Source organism: Oryctolagus cuniculus, chromosome X, assembly GCF_964237555.1.
Source record: "Oryctolagus cuniculus chromosome X, mOryCun1.1, whole genome shotgun sequence".
Lineage (NCBI taxonomy): Eukaryota > Metazoa > Chordata > Mammalia > Lagomorpha > Leporidae > Oryctolagus > Oryctolagus cuniculus.
The window spans coordinates 86185159-86210514 of record NC_091453.1 but is presented as its reverse complement, the minus strand read 5'-3'; the positions used below and the strand labels follow the sequence as shown (position 1 = coordinate 86210514).

The window sequence follows — 25356 nt, the reverse complement described above, 5'->3', positions numbered from 1 at the left end:
CAAATTTTTTCATGTGTCCATCTATACCTATGTAAGTTAAACATGAGTTCATACTGGTGTCTCTAACTATAAAATCATTACCACATTGTCCATTCTAGCCTCCTCTCTTAGCTGTAAATTCAACAGTGAGAATCTGTCATTCATTTACTTAAATGTCTCATTCTATTACACATATATAGCAATATAAGCATTGTTAACCAGTATCCCCATGGGACATAAACTTATCAACTAGTATACAATGCTTACATGCTATTGTTCCTTTTGTCTCTAGTTGTCCAGACTCCATACACTTTCAAAAATACTTAGGTCAGTACCTTTTCTCTCATTCCTTCAGTGAAGTTTTTTTTTTTTTAATTTTGTAATACAGTTAGATTCTGTATGCCTTGTAATTTTTTGTTGAAAGCTGAACATAATCTATTAAGTAATAGGAACTGAGCCAAATATGCTAGATTGTCAGCTGTTTTTGTGGTTTTTTGAGAGGCAGAGACCCAGTGAGAAAGTTCCTATATACGGATTCACTCCCTAAATGGCCCGGAATGGCCAGAGAGTTGAAGCTGGGAGCCTAGTACTCAACCCGAGTCTCCCACAATGGGTGGCAAGAACCCAATCACTTGAGTCATCACCATTTGCCTCCTAGAGTTAGCATTGGCAGGAAGCTGGAATCAGGAGCCAGAACTGGGAGTGCAACCTAGGTACTCCGATATATATAGGGACACTAAACCAGTGTCTTAACACTAGGCTAAATGCCCACGCCTAGCATAAGACTTCATGTTAACCTCTCCAAGAGTTGGGCTGTGCTTAATGCCTGCTCTAGCTGTAGTCAAAGGTTTTGATTTCTTCTATTATCCTTTTGTCTCCCTGGTTTCCTTTGTGTTTTCCTACAAACTCCTTAAACAAAGCCTGAATCTTGCAAGTCTTTTATCTACAACCCAGTTAGCACACTGAAGCCCTGTTGATTTGGCGGTAAGGTGTGAGGGAAAAGGACTCTGTAGTGATTTAATCAAGTCTCAATCTTTTTGCATATCTGTATCTCCAGCCTGTAACCTTCACAAGTGTTTCACAGCTTTTTTCCCTATCTCTTTGAAGTAATACAGGAAAGCAAGAGGGTTCTGGAGATAGGTAAGACTTTGGTAAAGTTGGGGCCAGCACTGTGGTATAGTGGGTAAAGCTGCCACCTGTGGCGCCAGCATCCCATATAGGCACCAGTTTGAGTCCCGGCTGCTTCACTTCCAATTCAGCTCCCTGCTAATGCACCTGGGACAGCAGTGGAAGATGGCCCAAGTGCTTGGGCCCCTACACGCATGTGGGAGACACAGAAGAAGCTCCTGGCTCTTGGCTTTGGATCAGCCCAGCTGTGGCTATTAGAGCCATTTGGGGAGTGAACCAGCAGATGGAAGATTCTCTCTGTCTCTCTCTCTCTCTCTAACCCTGCCTTTCAAATAAATAAATAAATCTTTAAAAAAAAGACTTTGGTAAAGTTGCTGGCCTTGCTGAGTAGCCCTTGGTTGTGTGGAAAGCTGATTGTACCTCAAAATGATCACTTTGCATCTCCTCAGGCTAGAAATGGCATTTTTCCCTTAGCACTTTACCTCGAGAACCCTTGGAAGGGTTCCTGAAAGTAAAAGTAATGAAAATGTCAGGGGTAGCTTAAGACTGCAGCTCCCAGGAGTGTGTCACTCCTATACTAGTTTACATTCTACCTCAAGTAATTTGTTAAAGTTACTGCTTAGGTGTTCCTACCAGTTTATGGCTCCAGTGCCTTCTGCTCCCAACAGGCAGATCTGAGATGTAATTTTCTGTAATTGCTTGTCTCTCAAGATTCTGGGGTTGCAGTTTGCCCTGTTGCTTCAATTTTCTAATGGATCCAAGAAGAGTCATTGAGTTTTAGTTTGTTCAGCTGTTTTTTTCTTGTTTTAAAATGGGAAGTTGTGCCTTCCAAACACTTTACATGCTGGAGCTAAAATCAGAGGTGGGCAACTAGCTGTTTTTTTTATTTGAAATTAATGTTCATGATATTCATCCATATTGATACTTGCAATTCAATAATTTAAATTTTATCTACTGTACAGTATTCTATTTTATGAATATACCATGTTTTATTTTCCTGCTGATGAACATACATGTTGCTTGCAAACAATGCTAGAGCAAGCACCCTTGTAAAATCTCCCAATGTGTGTGTGCAAGAGTTTCTCTAAGACAGATATCTAGGTGTGAGACTGCTCACTTACAGTTTATAAGCATCTTCAATTTAACTAGATACTGCCATGAGGTTTTTTTTTAGATTTGTTTTACGGGCTGGCACTGTGGTGTTACAGACAGGGCTGCTGCCTGCGATGCCAACATCCCAAATGGGCACCAGTTCAGGACCTGGCTGCTCCACTTCCAATCCAGCGCCCTGCTGATGTGCCTGGGAAGGCAGAGGAAGATGGCCCCTGCACCCATGTGGGAGACCCAGAAGTTTCTGGCTTCCCAGTTCTGGCCATTGTGGTCATTTGGGGAGTGAACCAGTGGATGGAGGATCTCTTTCCCTCTCTCTCTCTGTTACCCTGTATTTCAAATAAATAAATTTTAAAAAATTTGTTTTATTTGAAAAGCAGAGTGACAGAGCAAGGGGGAAAAGACAGACAGAGAAAGATATTTTCCATCTGCTGGTTCATTTCCTAAGGTGTACCACTGGGCAGCAGGGGCCCAAGTACTCAGGCCATCTTCTACTACTTTCCCAGGCACATTAGCAGGGAGCTAAATTAGAAGCAGAGCAGCTGGTACTTGAACTGATGCTCTAATATGAGATGCTGACATCATAGGCACTGGCTTAATACTCTGTGCTACAATGCTGGCCCCTGTCATGATATTCTTATAACTGGTTATATTCATTTATGTTCTCCCAGTGGTGTATCAGAATTTTTAATATTTGTATGTTCACCAATAGTTAGCATTGTTAGGCCTTTAAATGCATGTCAACATCCCAGTGTTAAAGGGTATGTATCACTGTGGTTTTATTTTATATTTCTCTAATTATGGTACTCATGAGATTTCTTAAGTTTATAAGCCATTCATGTTTGCACCTCTATGAATTGTCTATTTATTGTCTGTATTCTAATCATTTTTTATTTGATTTCTTTTGCTTTTCTTATTTATTTGTAGGCAAGGGGTTTCTTAAAACAACTCAAAAGGCACAAACCATCAAATAAAATATTCATTATATGATAGCTTTAAAATGAAAGATGTGGGGCCAGAATTGTGGCAAAGTGGGTTAAGCTGCCACCTGTGATGCTGGCATCCCATTTGGGGGCCTGTTCAAGACCCAGCTGGTCCACTTCTGATCCAGCTCCCTGCTAATATGCCTAGGGAAAGCAGAATAAGATGGCCCAAGTCGTTGGGCCCCTGTACCTACATGGGAGACCCAGAAGAAGCTCCAGGCTCCAGGTTTCGGCCTGGCACAGCCCTGGTTGTTGTGGCCATTTGGGGAGTGAACCAGAAGATGGAAGCTCTCTCTATGTCCCTTCCCTCTCTTTAACTCTGCCTTTCAAGTACATACAAAATAAATATTGAAAAAAAAAAAAAAAAACGGCCAGTGCCATGGCTCACTTGGCTAATCCTCCGCCTGCGGTGCCGGCACTCCGGGTTCTAGTCCCAGTTGGGACGCTGGGTTCTGTCCCGGTTGCTCCTCTTCCAGTCCAGCTCTCTGCTGTGGCCTGGGAAGGCAGTGGAGGATGGCCCAGGTGCTTGGGCCCTGCACCCCATGGGAGACCAGGAGGAAGTACCTGGCTCCTGGCTTCAGATCAGCGTGCACTGGCCGTGGTGGCCATTGGGGGGTAAACCAATGGAAAAGGAAGACCTTTCTCTCTGTCTCTCTCTCTCACTGTCTAACTCTGCCTGTTAAAAAAAATGAAAGATTTTTACTCAATGAGAATCAAAAACAATGTTAAAATGATGAATCACTTACTGGGACAAAGTATTTGCTAAATAAACAGTAATGATTTGTGTCCATAATTTAAAAGTAATATTTTAGGGGGCCTGGTGTTGTGGCATAGTGGGTTAAGCTACTGCCTGTGACACTAGCATCCCAGATGGGCATTGGTTCAAGTCCTGGCTGCTTCACTTCTGATCTACTCCCTGCTAATGCACCTGGGAAAACAGCAGAAGATGGCCTAAGTGCTTGGGCCCTTGCCACCCATGTGGAAGACCAGGAAGGTGTTTCTGGCTCCTGGCTTTGACCTGGCCCAGCCCCAGCCATTGCAGCCATTTGGGGAGTGTATCAGTAGATGGAAGACCTCCCTACCTCTCCCTCTCCCTCTCTCACTTTGCCTTTCAAATAAATAAATCTTTTAAAAAAGCGATATATGATTTTTTTGAATAAATAGAAAAAATAATCAAAGGACAAAGGAGTGGAACAGTTAACTCAAAGAGGATTGCTGAAAGCCCAATAAATTTATCAACACCTGCATAAGTTCACTGGAAATCAGGGACATGCAAATTAAAATAATGAGATACCTTTAAAATCTTCTAGGCAAAATAAAGTCTGATGATACAAAGTCTTAGCAAGGATGCAAAGAAGCTCTTTGAAATCCTGCTAAAAGTTGAAGATATGCACACCTTATATCTTAGTAATTCCACTTCTAGGGATACAATTTAGAATGGTGATTCTTAAAATATCATTATCAGACTAGCAGCATCTCCTGGGAACTTTCTGGAAATGCAAAGTTTCAGGCCCTACTCTATATCTAGGGAATCAAAAATTCTGGGAGTAAAGAGCCCAATAATCTGTATTTTTTTTTACTTTTTTTATTGTATTTATTTGAGACAGAGAGACAGAGAGAGGGAGGGAGGGAGGGAGAGAGAACATGTGTGAGAGAACACTATCTTCCATTTACTAGGGATGGGCCAGGTCTCCCACATGGTGGCATGGACTCAACTACTTAAGTCATCACTTGTTGCCTCCCAGCATATGTACTAGAGGGGCTGGAATCAGGATTGGAGCAAGCATTCAAAGCCAGGAACTCAAATATGGGACTTGGGCATCCCAACTGGCTTTTTAATTAACAGCTAGGCCAAATACCTGCCTCACAATGTGAGTGTGTTTTTTTTTTTTTTTTTTTTGACAGGCAGAGTTAGACAGTGAGAGAGAGAGACAGAGAGAAAGGTCTTCCTTTTCCATTGGTTCACCCCCCAATGGCCGCTGCGGTCGGCACGCTGCAGCTGGCGCACCACGCTGATCTGAAGCCAGGAGCCAGGTGCTTCTCCTGGTCTCCCATGCGGGTGCAGGGCCCAAGCACTTGGGCCATCCTCCACTGCACTCCCTGGCCACAGCAGAGAGCTGGCCTGGAAGAAGAGCAACCGGGACAGAACCCAGCATGCCAACCGGGACTAGAACCCGGAGTGCCGGCGCTGCAGGCAGAGGATTATCCAAGTGAGCCGTGTGTCTTAATATGTCCCTCAGGTGATTCTGATACACACTACATATTTGAGAATCACTACAATAGAACAACACTTTCTCTCCCAACCTGAAAGCTACTGGAAGAACTGCATTTTACATTGTGGCCCACACATAAATCATATATATATATATATATATATATATATCTCACACAAGAAACAAAAGCTTTAAGAAACAGTAATTACCCTCATTGTATGGAATGCACTTTGATAATTTCTATTCTATTTTATTTTTTAAAAACCTGCTGGTTGTGACCTACTAATTGTAACTTAATTTTTCTGTCTTAAAGAAACTCTTGCATATGTACAATAAAAAATGTGTACTAATGTTTGGTGTAGAATTATCTGTGATAGTAAAATAATGGATGGGACAAATACTCAGGAAATTGGGCAAATGGATTATAGTATACTTCTACAATGGAACATTATATAGCTCTTGTAGCACTAGAAATAAATCTGAAAACATTACATATACTGAGCCAAAATAGCAAGTCTTAGAAGGATATTTAGTTTCAAAATGTGCACAATAGTATTATAAATACAGAGGCTCCTCAGCTTCCAGTAGGGTTATGACAGGATAAACCCATTGTAAATCAAAAATACCAGAAGTCAAAAATGCATTTAATACATCTAACCTACCAAACATTAAAGTTTAGCAACACAGCATACTGTAGAGTATTGGTTGTTTACCCTCAAGATCACATGGCTGACCAGGAGCTGGGGCTCACTGCCACTGCCCAGCATCACTAGGGAGTATCATGCTGCATATCATTATACCCTGGAAAAGATCAAAATTCAAAATCCAAAGTACAATTTCTTTTCTTTTTTTTTTTTTGAAAGGCAGAGTGGACAGTTAGAGAGAGAGAGAAAGGTCTTCCTTTTGCCGTTGGTTCACCCTCCAATGGCCGCCGCGCTGATCTGATGGCAGGAGCCAGGTACTTATCCTGGTCTCCCATGGGGTGCAGGGCCCAAGCACTTGGACCATCCTCCACTGCACTCCCTGGCCACAGCAGAGAGCTGGCCTGGAAGAGGGGCAACCGGGACAGAATCCGGCGCCCCGACCGGGACTAGAACCCAGTGTGCCGGCACCGCAAGGCGGAGGATTAGCCTAGTGAGCCGCAGCGCCGGCCTCCAAAGTACAATTTCTACTAAATGCATGTTCCTTTTGCACCATCGTAAAGTCCAAAAACTGTAAGCTGATTTATTTTGTAATTTGGGGTTATCTGTATAGGCAGATGTAGTAAAAAATATAAAAATGTGCATGGTAATGGCAAATAGCAAATTCAGGAGAGTGGTTACATCTGGAAAGGAGAAAGAAGAGGATTGGTGAAGAATACATGGAAGTCTCCAGGTACATCTATAATGCTTTACTATTTTTTAAATTAAGGAAATATGGAAACCATTAAGAATTGATAAAGATGGCTGGCTAGTTACACAGGTGTCTGCCATATTATCTTATATAACTTTTGGCATATTAGTAATATTTCATAATAAGTAAAAAATCCTGCTATACTTGAACTATCAGGAAGAATACATTAGAAATTCTATCACCCAAAGGAAGCTGCTTTAATATCCCTTATCTACCATGGCTTTTTAGAAAAATTCAGAGAGAATCAGAAACGGACATTATTTTTCGTTTTGTTTTTTTAAAATTAGATACAACGAAGTATATGTTCTAGGTTTATGTTGCTTCTTTGGATGACGTAGTGATGAAGTTTTCCATTCCAGATGTAACATATGAGGGGGTCTTCAAAAAGTTCATGGAAAATACAGATTATCTTTTAATTCCATTTGACATGAATTGTTTGAAGTATCCTAATACAGCATGAATATTAAATTATTTTATCAAAGATTATTTACAATTACTTAGTTATGTTTGTCAATTTTTAGTCTTAGAGGACCTGTGTTTTCACTCTGATGCCCTGCCAATGCAATTTAAATCATATGTCATATGAATGCAAGGTGGAACATCCTGAAGAGAAAACTTGTGTTAACAGTAAACGCTTCTCACAACCAAGGTCAATTATTTACTGATCAATTCCAGAAGCATCATGGCTACCAATCATGGTGGTCCTACGGATACTGCTTGATTATTACAAGGAAGTCAGAAGTTACTTTTCTATTAATTCAGGATTGTTTAGTAGGTTTGGATGAGTGTTGTCAGGATATTTAAAATTCTAAAGGTAGTTTAGGAACTTAGAAAAGCACAAAGAACATCATAGAAAATATGCTACTTATATGGTATGCAAAGAATGAATAGTCAAGGTCAAGGACAAACACAATCACTGTGCCTATGTCATGATTCTTTGGTAAAACCAAAGGTAATTTAAAAAGTATTACTTTAAGTAGAAGTAAATAAAAATGAAAACAACCCATGTTGTTTTTCTTGGTTTGGCCTATACCTTGTTTGGCTCCCCTGGATTATATGAAGAAAACATAGGAATTTTTCGGATTTCTTCCTCTGACAAACGATTTCTCTGGATCTCATCTTCTGGGACAAATTCTATTGGCTGCGTCAGCTTCTTAGGCGAAAAATCAATAACTTTTGCCACATGGAGACCTGGACCTTTACCCTGTGCTGCCTGTTTTCCCTCGTCCTCGAGTAATGATGGGTTCTCAGCTGTGCCACTATCTCCCACTGATGAAGCTGAGATCAGTGAGTGGGAAGCAAAGGGTTCACCTCTCATAAGTTGGAACTCTTCAAGACGTTTTTTCATTATCATCTCTTGGTAAAAATTTTCCAGGTTGTTCATGGGATCACCTTTGTTCTTCTTATGGGGTTCATCTGGATTAAGACAAAGAGATAGGGAAGTTCTACAAAACCTACCAATACAGCCTTTGACAAATTAATAAAAATTAAATCCTGTATCACATATATAGAAACTTCTAGGGCAAATCTTCACAACCTGTGACAAATGAGAATAGTATGTAGCTAGCTACTTCTTGCAGTACATCTCAAGAAAGGCCAGAACTATGGTGAGGCAAGAAAGACACCTGGGCCTCTCAGGGTCATGCAAGTACCAGGGTATTTCAGAAAGTCTATGGGAAATGGAATTAAGATAAGTTTATTTTGGCATAAAAATTGTTGAAATTCAAGCACACAAGGGGTCTTCAAAAAGTTTATAAAAATACATAGTATGACAAAACTATGCATGGATTTAAAAATTTTTTGTGTCCCCCAAAATCATTTAATTCCATTTTTTACATGAATTTTTTGAATTACCCTCTTACAAGCACCTGTAACTGCTAAGGACATTTAAAAAATATAACCAGGATGGCAACATCATACTTCACAAAATTAATAATAATTCTTTAGTATTGTCTAACTTTAAGCTCATAATCAAATTCCCCTGATTATCTCAAAGATAGTTTTTATATTTGGTTATTCAATTTGAGATTTAAACTGGTCTTTGGCTGTTATTATCTCTTAAATCTCTTTCTATTTTATTCTAAAAGTGTCCTCCCTTCCCACACCTCCAGCTCATCTCCTACCCCATACATTTATTAGAGAAACCAAATTTGTTCTATGAACAAGTGGATATTATCAGTTGTTTCTTAATGGTAATGTTTAACTTATTCCTCAATCTCCTATTTCTTGGCCATTAAATCTCAAACTATTCAAGTTAATATAGTAGCCACTGGCCACATGTGTCTATTTAAATTACTTTTTTAATATCAGTTCCTCAAACTTAGCACATTTCAAGTGCTCAACAGCCACATGTGTCTAGTGGATACCACACTGGACAGCAGAAATAGACTATTTATGTCACTGTAGAAAGTTGCACTGGACAGTGATGATCTATAGGTTCAGTATTTTTAAGCAAGAATCCTTCATAGATGTGAACTTTCTATTGCATCATGTCATAAGGCGCATCGTGTTTGCAGGTCACATTTTTAATGATGCTGAAATTGGTAAGTGGATTCAAGTGGCATTACTCTCATCATTCCATTATTAAATTCTTCTATTCATCTCTAACCTAAGGGATTTTACATCCACTAGTGATCATTATCAAGATCTATTAATTTATTAGAAGTTGCAAGATGGAGCATTTCCAATTCTATTATTTCTTTTGTATTTATTGTGTGGAACTCTATAGTGAACTTACCGTCATCAACTATTTGACTTCTCTTATACAGGAAAGGTAGGAAATATGTTTGATTTTTTTCCCCTCCATTATTTATCAATTATGAAAAAAATGAGTTAGTACCTTAGAAATGTCCAATGGTTATCAATATTTTAGTATAATTATGAGAACATGTATTTTCACATATTTCATGTGTTTCAATTAAATGTAATAATTCCTTTCAGTGGTCAAATTACTTAGGATCAGTGGAATCCCCTTCAAATCACCTGCTGTATAGTTTACTGATTTCCTGGCACAGCAAGATATCCTATGTTAATCTCACACAAACCCAAATCTGTTATATTATCTCCAAGTATCTCTCATTCCTTCTAGTGAGAAGTGATAGTTAGAAACCACAGTGTGTTGCTAGGTATGCTCATCATTGTTCCTAGGCTTTTAAATTGAACAGAGTCAGTACATTTTTAGGAGAAAAATAAATTATGACGCCATATTGGTATTTTCAATTCAAATATAAGTTTGCAAGTTTTCTACTTAAACATCTTGATGTTAAACTTACACCTCTTTCCTTATATGCTTAAAATAGTGGCTCCTAATATTAGCAAAATTATTTATTAGCTTCTTTCTACAATACACTTAAATAATTTTAATATATCAATAACAATACTGTTGTGACTCTCAACAATAAAACCACTGAATGCAGTTTTATATTTCTTTGCAGTTACTTTTGCCCTTAGAATATATTCTATTAGGAATATACAACTATTGTTTTAAAGTCACTATAAGTAACTGATTTCTCTGTAGGTTATGCTACCAACTTTATAATTAGGTTCATTTGCTTCAGGTTGTTTTGGAATTTTAGGGATTGATTATTTTTCCTTTTTGATTAAATATTTAATTATGTAAAACATTTACATGGATCTAAAGTGAAAACTTTCATACAGTACCTTAACAGAAGTCTCACTTCCATCTCTGTCCCCTTCATCCCATTCCCTTCCTTCCCCATAAATAATATTTTATTAGGTTTATGATTCCACTGTTTCTTTTTGAAAATATAAGCAAATAAGCATATATATATATATATATATACACACACACATATAATTGAGTAGTTACATTCCTCTCCTACATAAAAGGCAACTCATAAACACTGTTATACAACTTACAATTTTGCATTTAACAATGTATTCTGTAGATAATTTCATATTAATATGTAGAGCTCTTCTTTCTTCTTATAGCTGTATTGTACTCCATTATGCAGATGTAAATAGTTTACTCAACTACTCCCCTACTGATATGCTTTGGACTTATGCTATTATGAATAATGCTCTGATGAACAACACTGTGCATACGCAATTTGGTATTTTTCCAGTATAGCTCAGAAATATACTGTAAGAAGTGGAATAGCTGAGACAAATGGTAAATGTATATGTAATTTCTCTGTATATTGCTAAATTTCACTCTGTAGGAGTCATATTATTCTGTATTTCCACCAGCAAGGCATAAGAGTATTTAGAAAGTATTTCTTAGGATCCCCCCAAAAAATCCAAAAAAAGCACTAAACATTACAGAAAAGATAGGTATTCAACTACATTGAGAATGTGTGTTCCTCAAAAATGTCATAGAGATGGGGGAAAAAGTCACAGAATACAAACAGGTATTTGCTACACAAATAACTATTAGAGAATGTGAATACAGACTATATAAATAGTTCTTACAAATCATTAAGAAAACGAAGGACAACCATCAGGAAAATGTACAAAAAGATTGGAGAGATGTTCCACATAGCTAATAAATGTAGGCAAAAGTTGCTAGCCATATTAGGATTCAGGAAGCTAAATTAAAAAGGGAATGAGATACTAAAAGAAAATCGATATATTGGCAAAGATGAAAAAGAATATCAATACCACATGTAAGACATTATTTCAAAAAGATGAAGGAAAACAGAATTAAAAGTTGTTTATTTTGGTGTAAAACATTTTTTGGATTTCTTTTTTACAGAAAACTTTTATTTAATAAATATAAATTTTGAAAGTAGAACTTTTAGATTATAGCAGTTCTTCCCCCCATAACTACCTTCCCACCCGCAAACCATTACATCTCCTACTCCCTTTCCCATCCTACTCTTAATTAAGATTCATTTTTAATTATCTTTATATACAGAAGATCAGCTCTACACTAAGTAAAGATTTCAACAGTTAGTGCAAAATATTTTTAAAGTTAATAAATATGAGGGATCTTCAAAAAAAGTTTGTGGAAAACGCATATTATGAAAATGTATATGTAGATTTCAAGATTTTTGCACCAAAATAAACTTAACTTTAATTCCATTTTCCCATGATCTTTTTCAAATATCCTTGTGTTGTAAGGTTATAGAGCAAGTGGAACTGGGTAAATATACTAATGTATATTCTCAAAAATATGTATTTGGTGACCAATATGAGCCAGGCAATATCCTAGGTTATAGAAATAGATCAATAAAGATCTCTATTTTCACAGAGCTAGTGAATTATATATTAGGTTATGAATGATATGAAAAAGAAAAAATAGAGTACAGTAAAACAGGAAGAACTAGGAGGTAATAGTGATGATCATTGCAATTTTTATGTTGATCTGGATAGGCCTCATTGATTAGGTGACATCTGAGTAAAGAACTCTACTAAGAGATTATTGGAACTCATAGAAGATTTTGGCAAAGTAGCAGGGTATAAAATCAATGCACAAAAATCAACAGCCTTTGTATACACAGGCAATGCCATGGCTGAGAAAGAACTTCTAAGATCAATCCCATTCACAATAGCTACAAAAACAATCAAATACCTTGGAATAAACTTAACCAAGGACGTTAAAGATCTCTACAATGAAAATTACAAAACCTTAAAGAAAGAAATAGAAGAGGATACCAAGAAATGGAAAAATCTTCCATGCTCATGGATTGGAAGAATCAATATCATCAAAATGTCCATTCTCCCAAAAGCAATTTATAGATTCAATGCAATACCAATCAAGATACCAAAGACCTTCTTCTCAGATCTGGAAAAAATGATGCTGAAATTCATATGGAGACAAAGGAGACCTCGAATAGCTAAAACAATCTTGTACAACAAAAACAAAGCTGGAGGCATCACAATACCAGATTTCAAGACATACTACAGGGCAGCTGTAATCAAAACAGCATGGTACTGGTACAGAAACAGATGGATAGACCAATGGAACAGAATTGAAACACCAGAAATCAACCCAAACATCTACAGCCAACTCATATTTGATCAAGGATCCAAAACCAATCCCTGGAGTAAGGACAGTCTATTCAATAAATGGTGCTGGGAAAACTGGATTTCCATGTGCAGATTCATGAAGCAAGACCCCTACCTTTCACCTTACACAAAAATTCATTCAACATGGATTAAAGACTTAAATCTATGACCTGACACCATCAAATTATTAGAGAGCATTGGAAAAACCCTGCAAGATACAGGTACCAGCAATGACTTCTTGGAAAACACCCCAGAAGCACAGGCAGTCAAAGCCAAAATTAACATTTGGGATTGCATCAAATTGAGAAGTTTCTGTACTGCAAAACAAACAGTCAGGAAAGTGAAGAGGCAACCAACAGAATGGGAAAATATATTTGCAAACTATGCAACTGATAAAGGGTTAATAACCAGAATCTACAAAGAAATCAAGAAACTCCACAACAACAAAACAAACAACCCACTTAAGAGATGGGCCAAGGACCTCAATAGACATTTTTCAAAAGAGGAAATCCAAATGGCCAACAGACACATGAAAAAATGTTCAAGATCACTAGCAATCAGGGAAATGCAAATCAAAACCACAATGAGGTTTCACCTCACCCAGGTGAGAATGGCTCACATTCAGAAATCTACCAACAATAGATGCTGGAGAGGATGTGGGGAAAAAGGGACACTAACCCACTGTTGGTGGGAATGCAAACTGGAAAAGCCACTATGGAAGTCAGTCTGGAGATTCCTCAGGAACCTGAATATAACCCTACCATTCAACCCAGCCATCCCACTCCTTGGAATTTACCCAGAGGAAACTAAATTGGGAAACAAAAAAACAGCCTGCACATTAATGTTTATTGCAGCTCAATTCACAATAGCTAAGACCTGGAACCAACCCAAATGCCCATCAACAGTAGACTGGATAAAGAAATTATGGGACATGTACTCTATAGAATACTATACAGCCGTCAAAAACAATGAAATCCGGTCATTTGCAACAAGATGGAGGAATCTGGAAAACATCATGCTGAGTGAATTAAGCCAGTCCCAAAGGGACAAATACCATATGTTCTCCCTGATCGGCGACAACTAACTGAGCACCAAAGGGGAAACTTGTTGAAGTGAAATGGACACTATGAGAAACAGTGACTTGATCAGCTCTTGTCCTGACGGTTGATGTACAATGTAATACTTTATCCATTTTAGTATTTTTTTTGTTCTAGTACCATTGGTTGAACTCTGTAATTAACACATGATTATTCTTAGGTGTTTAAATTTTAACTGAAAAGTGATCCCTGTTAGGAATTTGGAAAACATTATGCTGAGTGAAATAAGCCAATCCCAAAGGGACAAATACCACTTGTTCTCCCTGATAGGTGACAACTAACTGAGCACCAAAAAGGAAACCTATTAAAGTGAAATGAACACTATGAGAAACGGTGACTTGATCAGCCCTCACCCTGACTGTTGATGAGTAACTTAATATGTTATCCCTCTTAGGATTTTTTTTGTTTGTTCTACTTAATACTTTTGGTTGAATACTGTAATCAATACACAATTGTTCTTAAGTGCTGAAACTTAACTGAAAAGTGATCGCTGTTAAATATAAGAGTGGGAATAAGAGAGGGAAGAGATGTGCAATTTGGGACATGCTCAAGCTGACTTACCTCAAACGGTAGAGTTAGAAACATACCAGGGGATTCCAACTCAATCCCATCAAGGTGGCATGTACCAATGCCATCTCACTAGTCCCATTGATCAATTTCTGTTCACAATTGATCATAATGATAGGACTAAGAACCAAAGGGATCACAGAAACAAGAATAGTGTCTGCAAATACTAGCTGATAGAATAAAAAAGGGAGAGAACGATCCAACATGGGAAGTGAGATACACAGCAGACCCATAGATTGGCAGATGTCCTAAACAGCACTCTGGCCTCAGAATCATCCCTTAAGGCATGCGGATCCGGCTGAAAAGCCCATGAGAGTATTTCAGGCATGGAAAGCCAAGACACTCTAGGAAAAAAAAAAAAACCTAAATGAAAGATCTCTGTGAGTGAGATCCCAGTGGAAAGAACGGGTCATCAAAGAAGGAGGTACCTTTCTCTGAAGGGAGGAGAGAACTTCCACTTTGACCATGGCCTTGTCTAAATATGATCAGAGTTGGTGAACTCAGGGGGCTTCCATAGCCTTGGCAGCTCATGACAAGAGCCTAGGGTGATTACTGATGCCATAAACAAGAGTGTCAATTTGTTAAGTCAACAACAGGAGTCACTGTGCACTTACTCCTCATGTAGGATCTCTGTCCTTAGTGTGCTGTACATTGAGATTTAATGCTATAACTAGTACTCAAACAGTATTTTTCACTTTATGTTTCTGTGTGGGAGCAAACTGTTGAAATCTTTACTTAATGTATGCTAAACTGATCTTCTGTATATAAAGAGAATCGAAAATGAATCTTGATGTGAATGGAAGGGGAGAGGGAGTGGGAAAGGGGAGGGTTGCGGGTGGGAGGGACGTTATGGGGGGGAAGCCATTGTAATCCATAAGCTGTACTTTGGAAATTTATATTCATTAAATAAAAGTTAAAAAAAAAGATCTGAATTAAAGTAAGCAACCTATTATGGGAATAACAAAGTGAGGGCCCAAAGTGGTAGAATGTTTAAAAAATTATAGATTGAAAGCATACAAAGTATGTTCTCTGACCACAATGGAATAAACTTATTGACTCATTAACATAAAAAGTAGTAGAAAACACAAATATATAGAAATTAAACAACACATTTATAAATAAACCAGATCAAAGAACTCTCAAAGGACATTTAAAATATTTTTAACTGAATGAAAATGAAAATGCAACTTACCAAAATGTATGGATGTAGCTAAAACAGTGCTCAGAGAGAAATGTATAGAGCTAATGCTATCAGAAAAGAAGAATGTTTTTCAAATTTATAACCTGAGCTTCTAAGTTAGGAAACTAGAGAAAGAGTAAACTAAACACAAAGCAAGCAGAAGAAAATAAATAATAAATATCAGATAATGAATCAATCCAACAGAAAAAAAAAGAAAAGAAAATCAACAAAACCAAAACCTGGTTCTTTGAAGAGTTTAAACAAATATCAAGGGGCCAGCGATGTGGCGTAGAGGGTAAAGCTGTCATATGAAGTGCTGGCATCCCATATGGACACCAGTTCAAGTCCCAGTTTCTCCTCTTCTGATCCAGCTCTCTGCTAATGGCCTGGGAAAGCAGTAGTAAATGTCTCAAGTCCTTGGGCCCCTGCACCCGCGTTGCAGACCCAGAAGAAGCTCCTGGCTCCTGGCTTTGGATTGGCAAAGCTCTGGCCATTGCAGACATCTGGGGAGTGAACCAGCGGATAGAAGACCTCCCTCCCTCCCTCCCCCTCTCTCTCTTTCTCCTTCTGCCTCTCTGTAACTCTGCCTTTCAAATAAATAAATAAATCTTTAAAAAAAAAAACAAATATCAAACCGTTAGCTAGAATGACTAAGAAAATGAAAGACAAAAATGCCTAGAATCAAGAATTAAAGCATCACTACTCACACCTCAGAAATAAAAAATGGGTATTGGCATTTGGCATAGTTGTTATGGTGCTGCTTGGGACATCTGTATCCCATCTCAGAGTTCTAGGTTTCTAGTGTCAGCTCCACTCCTGATTCCAGCTTCCTGCTAATGCACACCTTGGGAAGTAGTAGGTGATGGCTCATGTGGCTGAGTCCCTGCCATTCACATGGGAGACCTGGATTGAGTTCCTAGCTTCCAGCTTCAGCCTGATCCAGCCACAGTTGTTGTGGGCATTTGGAGAGTAAATCAGCAGATGGGAGATCTCTCTGTCTCTCTGCCCTCCAAATGAAATAAATAACTTTCTAAAAAAGAAATGAAAATGACAGGAATATTAGGATTCAATTTAGGCCAAAAAATTAGAGAACTTAGATGAACTGAAAAATTCATAGAAAGATAAAAATTATGAAAACAGACTCAAGAAAGAGAAGTTAGATAAACTTACCATAAGTAATGAGGTTGAAGTATCAATCAATAAACTAACTACAAAGAAAAAGAAAAATTCAGGTCCTTATAGCTCCATTGGTAAATTCTATAAAATATTTTCTAAAATAATACAGATCCTGCACAAACACTTTCAGAAAATACAGAGGAAATACTTTCCAACTCATTCTATGTCATCAGTATTACACTGACAACAAAGTTGAACAAACATCACAAGAAAACTATAGACCAATAATATCTCTCATGAACATAAATGCCATAATACCTAATAAACATACCTAATAAAACATCAGCAAGCCTATTAGATCTCAGGCTGTCTAGTAAAAAGAGTAAAGAGGAAAAAAGAAAAAAAAATAGCAGGTCCAATTTAGCAATAGAACTATACACATACAGATGGGATTTATCCCAGGAATAAAACATTGGTATACATCTAAAAATCAATTGATATCATCACATTAATTAAAACTATTTAAAAAGTAATGTTTTGGGGGGCCAGCTCTGTGGCGCAGCAGATTAACGCCTTGGCCTGAAGCGCCAGCATCCCATATGGGCACCAGTTCTAGTCCTGGCTGCTCCACTTCCGATCCAGCTCTCTGCTGTGGCCTGGGAAAGCAGTAGAAGATGGCCCAAGTCCTTGGGCCCCTGCAATCGCGTGGGGGACCCGGAAGAAGCTCCTGGCACCTGGCTTTGGATTGGCGCAGCTCCAGCCGTTTCAGCCAATTGGGGAGTGAACCAGCGGATGGAAGACCTCTCTCTCTCTCTGCGTAACTCTTTCAAATAAATAAATAAATCTTTAAAAAAAAGTAATGTTTTCTGAACTTTATTTGTATTTATTTTGATTTTATTTGAAAGGCAGAGAGACAGAGACAGATAGAGATCTCCTTTTCACTGATTTACTCCCCAAATGCTTACAACAGCTGGAGCTGGGCCAGGTTGAATCCAGGAGACTGGAAGTCCATCTAAATTTCCCATGTGGATGGAAAGAACCCAAGCACAGAACCATCACCTGCTGCCTCCTAGGATGCTGGATTGGAAATGGAGGTAGGACTTGAACACAGGCACTGTGATATGGGGTACAGGCAACCTAAGTGACATCTTAAACAATGCATCAAATGCCCACCCATAGATTAAAACCTTAAACAACAAGATCGTGGTAGCAGGTACAGAAAAAGCATTAAATAAAATCTAACATCCATCCATGACTTACACCATAATTCAATTAACTAGCAATAGAAGGGATGATATCTTCAACCTGCCTGTGGTAGGCTAAATAATGGCTTCCCCTACAAAGATTTCCATATCTTTATTCCTGGCATCTGAAAATACAAGTTACATGGTAAAAGAGACTCTGCAGATATGATTAAGTTAAAGGTATTGAGATTGTACTGGATTACACAGGTGGGCACAATGTAGTCACAAGAGTACTTATATGAAGGAAGCAGAAAAGTCAAAAAGAATAGGAGACGTGATGATGGATGCAGAAGTTGGAGCAATGTGATCATGAATTAAAGAATGCAGGTGGTCTTGAGAAGCTGTGCAAGGTTCACTCTAGGGCCTCTAGAAGGAATACAGCTCTGTCAACATCTTGATTTCAGGACTTCTGACCTCTAGAAATATGAGAGAATACATCTAGTGTTGTTTTAGATCCCCAAATGTATAGAATAGATATAGCACCCATGGGAAAGTAATACACTGCCAAAGAGCATGTACAGAAAGCCTAGAACTCAGATCACACTTAACAGTTGATAATTTAAATCCTTTCCCTTGAAGACTGGAAAATGGAAAGAATATTAGCTCTCATCAGTTCAATTGAACATATAATGAAAGTTCTAGACCAAGGATGGGAACCTTTTTTTCTGCCAAGGGTAATCTGGATATTTATAACATCATTTATGGGCCATACAAAATTATCAACTTAAAAATTAGCCTGTTACAGATTTATTGAATTTGAAGTCCTGCCTGCAGTTGCCTTTGAGGGCCAGACCAAATGATTTCATGGGCCTTATACAGCCCACAGGACGGACATTCCCCATCCCTGTACTAGACAACAGAAGGAAGCAAAAAAATATAGTCTTCAGATCGGAAAGGAAGAAGTAAAACTGTCTTTATTTATAGGACACATGCTTGTTTATGTAGAAAATTCAAAGGTATCTATAATAAAATTATTAAAATTACTAAACTATTTTAATCATAGGCTATAAGATCACTGCATGGAAATCCACTGTATGTCTATAGACTTGCAAAAAACAATCAGAAAATAAGAAAACAATTTTATTCATAAGAGTATCAAAATCATTAAATGCCTAGAAATATGTTTTATAAAAAAGTGTAAGATTGATAATTAGAAACTATAAAACCGGGTTGTTTTATAAATTGTAGAATAAATTGTAGAATATCTAAATAAAGGAAGAGACATTCCATATTCCCTTCTTGGGTTAAAAGATTCATTAGTAAGATAATAATTCTCCCCAAATCGAATTACAGATTCAACTCAATCCCAAACAAATTTTAGTAGGCTATTTTGTAGAAAAATTCATAAGCTGTTTCCAAAACTTATATAGAATTACAAAAGGACCTAGACTAGAAAAAGAGATTTTTAAAAAGACAAATAGCTGGCGCCACGGTTCAATAGGCTAATCCTCCGCCTTGCGGCGCCGGCACACCAGGTTCTAGTCCCGGTCGGGGCGCCGGATTCTGTCCCTGTTGCCCCTCTTCCAGGCCAGCTCTCTGCTGTGGCCAGGGAGTGCAGTGGAGGATGGCCCAGGTCCTTGGGCCCTGCACCCTATGTGAGACCAGGATAAGTACCTGGCTCCTGCCATCAGATCAGCGCGGTGCGCCGGCCGCGGTGGCCATTGGAGGGTGAACCAACGGCAAAGGAAGACCTTTCTCTCTGTCTCTCTCTCTCACTGTCCACTCTGCCTGTCAAAAAAAAAAAGACAAATAAACTTGGAGAAATTACACTATTCAATTTTGAAACTTACTATAAAGGTATAATAAAGAGATTTAGAATATAAAGACAGGCTTAGACTCACAGAGTAATGAAACCAAGTTCAGTGCTCAAAAATACACTCATATATTTATAGTCAATTGGTTTTTCCAAAAAAGTACCAAGAAAATTCAATGGGAGAAAATCATAGTGTTTACGATAAAAAGTGCTTGGACAATTGGAAATCCATATACAGCAATAGTAAATTTGACCCTTTACCTCATACACAAAATTTAATTCATATGTATAATAGATTAAAATGTAAGAATGAAGACTAAATATTCTAGAAGGAAACACAAGAGAATTTCTTGCAAAAACTTCTCAGACATGACACCATGAGAACCAGTAATAAAACAAACTGATGGAGATGGCGCTGTGGTACAGCAGTTAAAGCCGCTGCCTGCAGTGCCGGCATCCCAAATGGGCACTCATTCTAGTCCTGGCTGTTCTACTTCCAATCCAGCTCTCTGCTATGGCCTGAGAAAGCAATAGAAGATGGCCCAAAGACCTTGGGCCCCTGCACCCATGTGGGAGACCTGGAGGAGGCTCCTGGCTCCTGGAATGAGATTGGCACAGCTCCTGCTGTTTCGGCCAACTGGGGAATGAACCAGTGGATGAAACACCTCTCTCTCTCTCTCTCTCTCTCTCTCTCTTTCTCTCTCTCTCTCTCTCTCTATATATATATATATAATATATAGTTCCTTCTCTTTTTGTGTAACTCTGACTTTCAAGTAAATAAATAAATCTTTTTAAAAAACTCATAAAGTTAATTTCATTAACATTGAAACTTTTGGGGGTGAACATTTGTCTTAGTGGCTGATATGTCCACATCGCATATCTGAGTTCCTGGGTTTGATACCCAGCTCTGGCTCCTGACTCCAGTTTCCTGTTAATGAAGCATAGGTGTTGGCTCAAGTTATTGGGTCCCTGCCACCCTCATAGGAGACGTGGATTGAATTCCCAGTTCCTGGTTTTAGCCTTGGCCTTTGAAGCCATTTGGGGAGTGAACCAGGGATAGGATCACATGTGTGCACATACACACGCACGTGCACACACACACACACATTCTCTCTTTTTTAAAAATTAGAAATCTTTGGCCTTCAAAAGATGCCATTAAGAAAATATAAAGAAAATATTTGCAAGTTATATACCTTATTTGTTTTACGTATTTCAAAGGCACAGAGATAGAGACAGAGAAAGAACTCCCATCCACTGGTTCACTCCCCCAAAGCCCTCAATAGCCAGGACTGGGCCAGGCTGGTCTCTACGTGGGTGGCAGGGAACAAATATTAGTAAACAGTTTGGCATTTTCTCAAATGGTCATAGAGTCACCATATGACCCAGAGATTTCATTCATCCAAAAGAAATTAAAATATATTCACAGCTGGGTAAGTGGTTTAGTGGGTAAGGCTACCACTTGCAATGCTGGCATCCCATATGGGTGCTGGTTCAAGTCCTGGTTGCTCCACTTCCGATATAGCTCCATGCTAACACTCCTGGGAAAGTAATGTAAGATTGCCAAAATCCTTGGGCCCCCTGCACCCATAAAGGAGACTGGGATGAAGCTACTGGCTCCTGGATTCAGATTGGCCCAGCTCCAGCCATTGGGGCCATTTGGGGATGAGCCAGCAGACAGAAAATCAATCTCTCTCTCTCTCTCTCTCTCTCTCTGTAACTCTGCCTTTCAAATAAATAAATGGAGCCATATCTACTTCTATCTATATGTCTATCTACCTATCCATCTATCTATATATAGGTATTTATTCACAGTACTATTATGAAAGTGGAACCCACCCAAATCTAATCAAGCAGTGAACAAATCTTTTTTAAAATGGGTATTGCATCTACACAATGGATCACTTTTTAAGCAACAAAAACAAATTGTTGATACATACTATAACATGGACTAGTCTCAAAAACATTAGGCTACCTGAAAGAAGCCAGATTAGAAAACTACATATTGTAAGATTCCATTTATATGAAATATCTGGAAGAGACAAATTTAGAGACAGGGGCTTAAGATATTTGTGGGGGTCACTTGTTGCAAATAGGCTCAAGGGAATTTTGTTGGGTGATGGAAGTGACTTAAAACTTGGATTGTGGTGATGACTGTATAATTCTATAAATTTACTAAAAATCACTGAATTGATTTAAATTCACTTAAAGCAGGTGAATTTCACCACATGTAAATTATATACCTCAGTGAAGCTGTTTAAAAATAAACTACTCAGTATTACAGAATGTGAGAAAGAAAACAGAAAATGAACTAAAAGACATTAAAGAATAATTAATAGAAAAATAGCATATTCACATTTGAAGCTCTGAAGACATATATTACAAATATGTCAACTGTCCTCCACTGCTTTAAACACTCAATGAAATCCCAATCAAAACCATATAAAAGTGTGTGTGTGTGTGTGTGTGTGTGTGTGAGATTTGATAAACTGATTCTAAAATTTCTGTGGAAAGGCAAAATGTCAAAAGTAACAAAATACTTTTGAAGAGCAACAAAGTATAAATAATTGTTCTTTTACTGTACCAGATATCAAAACATTATAAAGCTAGACCGTATGATATTGATTACAGAATAGCTCCAAAAATCAAAGAACAAAAGAGAGAATCGGAAAATTATTCAACCATATATGAACACACAGTATATGACAGACGTAGCAATGCAGTAACAGTTCAGGGACAAAATTTTCATTATATGACATTGTGAATAGAGGGCTATTTACATGAAGTAAAAGAAACAGGAACCCTATGTTTTACCACATACATAAAACAATTCCAGGTATATTAAAGACTTAAATGTAAAAGACAAAAATCATCAAGCTTTTAGAATAAAGAACAGTATCTTCCTGTACTAATGGTAGGGAGAGTTTTATTAATCAAACCACAAAAGCACCAAGTATAAAGGGAAAATTAATAACCTGTACTCACTACATAAAAATGAAAAACTTAGTTCATCAAAAGATACCATAAAAGCAATGAAATTATAAGCCATGGAATGGTAATAGCCATTTTCAAGACACAACCAAGAAAGAATAAGTATCTACAACAATAGAGAACTTGTACAAATGTATAAGAAAATGCATTTAAGATTAGAGAAGAGAGTTGGAGATAGAATATTCAGGATATATAATCCCAATACTTTCCTGAAATATCAATGTTCTGAAAGACACACACACACTCTCTCTCTCTCACTCTGCAGGGGAACAGTTCTAAAGAAAACTAAATGCAAATTTGTGATCTCTCATTATATCCTGGATTTAAAATTGAGAAATCTGATTGCAAATTTTATGAGGGGCCTTCAAAAAGTTCATGGAAAAAGAATGTTATGAAAAAAACTATGCATGGATTTCAAACTTTTTTGCATCAAAACAAACTTATCGGGCTGGCGCCATGGCTGACTTGGTTAACCCTCTGCCTGTGGCACTGGCATCCCATAGGGGTGCCAGGTTCTAGTCCCAGTTGCTCCTCTTCCAGTCCAGCTCTCTGCTGTGGCCCGGGAGGACAGTGGAGGATAGCCCAAGTGCTTGGGCCCCTGCACCCACATAGGAGACCAGGAGGAGACACCTGGCTCCTGGCTTCGGATCGGCACAGTGCCAGCCGTTGCGGCCATTTGGGGAGTGAAGCAACGGAGGGAAGACCTCTCTCTCTCTCTCTCTCTCTGTCTGTAACTCTACCTGTCAAATAAAAAAACACACACACATTTTTTAATTCTATTTTCTGAAAACTTTTTGAAGTCTCTTCATATATTAGATAATATTAGAGTCACAATGTTAAATTTCTTAGGAGTCAACATAAAATTGCCATTACATAGAAGAATGTTCTTAAGGAATATATAGTGAAGTAATTAGTAATAAAACTTTATTATGTCTGACAAGTATTTCACATAGCTTAACAATAAACTATATATATACATGCTTACATGGAGGAATGCAGATTAAGCAAACATGGTAAAATGTCAATAGTTAGTGGATATAAATGAGGGCATGGATTCATTTCGATTTTTCTCAAGATAAAAGGTTGAGAAAAATAATTTGACTAAGGGATACAAATATTCAAAGTAATAAAATGAATGTTAAGTATTAATAAAGGGAAAAACAAACACAATGAAATGTAATCAAATGCTGAGGAGACTGGAGTCTAACAATACCAGTGTAGACAGTTATGGAGCAACCTGAAAATTTCCTACCTGGTTGGTGGGATTTTAGCTAGGAGAAATCCCTTCTGGAATTAGTTATCTAGGGGCTGGTGCTGTGGCGTAGCAGGTAAAGCTGCTGCCTGTAGTGCCAGCATCCCATATGCGCACTGCTTCCAGTCCTGACTGCTCCACTTCCAATCCAGCTCTCTGCTATGGCCTGGGAAAACAGTAGAAGATGGCCCAAATCCTTGGGCTCCTGCACCCATGTGGGAGACCTGGAGGGAGCTTCTGGCTCCTGGCTTCGGATCAGCGCAGCTCCAGATGTTGCAGCCATCTGGGGAGTGAACCAGCAGATGGAAGACCTCTCTCTCTTTCTGCCTTTCCTTCTCTCTGTGTGTAACTCTGACTTTCAAGTAAATAATAATAAATAATAAAAAAGAAATTCATTATCTATTAATATTGACTATGTATGAACATTTTATTCTCAATGCCACTCCTGGGTATGTACCCTGAGAATCTTCTACACATGTATCCCAAGACACATATACAAGAATGATCACAATAGCAGATTTAACCCTCCAAATGAGAACAATCTAAATGTCCCACTACAGTAGAATGGATAAATACATTGTGGTATGTTCATATAAAGAAACAGTACATGTCAATGAAAATAAATGAATTATGGCTATACATAGAAATACTAATGAATATCACAAATACATTAAGTAGAAAAGGAAGAGCTAACAGAATAAATTGAGTACAATTCATTGATATAATGCTTAAACACAGACAAGGTTAAACACTGTCTAGTGCTAGATGTGTGAGTTGTAAAAAGAAAAGAAAAGCAAGGAAATGATTATCATGAGTAAGGGAAGTGGTTATACTGGATGGGGAGGGGGTTATTTGTGAGGGGCATGCAGAGGCTTTTAGCATATTGGCAATGCTCTATTTCTTGATCTAACTAAACATGTACTATGTTTTAAGTGCTCTTCAATACAGTCCATAGTTTGTAAAAAAAAAAAAAAAGTGAATGAGAGGTGAGGAAGTAACAATAAATGAATGAGCTGGTTTGAAAAGTAACCCCCTAAAATTCATGTCTATTTGGAGCCTCAGATCATGACCTTATTTGGAAATGGGGTCTCTTTCAATATAGTTAGTTAAGATAGGCCCTAAGTTCAATGACTGGTGTCTATATAAAAAAAGCAAGGCTAAACAGACATAGTCACACAGGAAGAATGTCATGTGATGATAGAGGCAGAAATAGGAGAAATGCATCTAAGAATCAAGGACAGTCAGAAAACATCAGAAGCTAGGAGAAACACATAAAACAGATTCTCCCTCAGAGCCCCCAGTAAGAAGCAACTTTGTTAACACCTTGATTTTGTACTTCTGGCCTCCACAACTACGAGAGAATACATTTCTGTAGTTTTAAGTC

The 25356-nt window shown here is 38.0% G+C and overlaps 1 protein-coding gene across 8 annotated transcripts in view; it reads right to left on the bottom strand.

The window, feature by feature from the left end:
* Window positions 1-25356, bottom strand: part of RBM41 (RNA binding motif protein 41) — a 56277-nt gene that overhangs the window by 11518 nt on the left and 19403 nt on the right. For all 8 annotated transcript variants that reach the window (XM_070067475.1, XM_070067476.1, XM_017349920.3 and 5 more), the window contains one exon: window positions 7839-8221. In XM_070067475.1, coding sequence (XP_069923576.1) covers window positions 7839-8221 — 383 coding nt within the window. The remainder of the gene's footprint in view (window positions 1-7838; window positions 8222-25356) is intronic.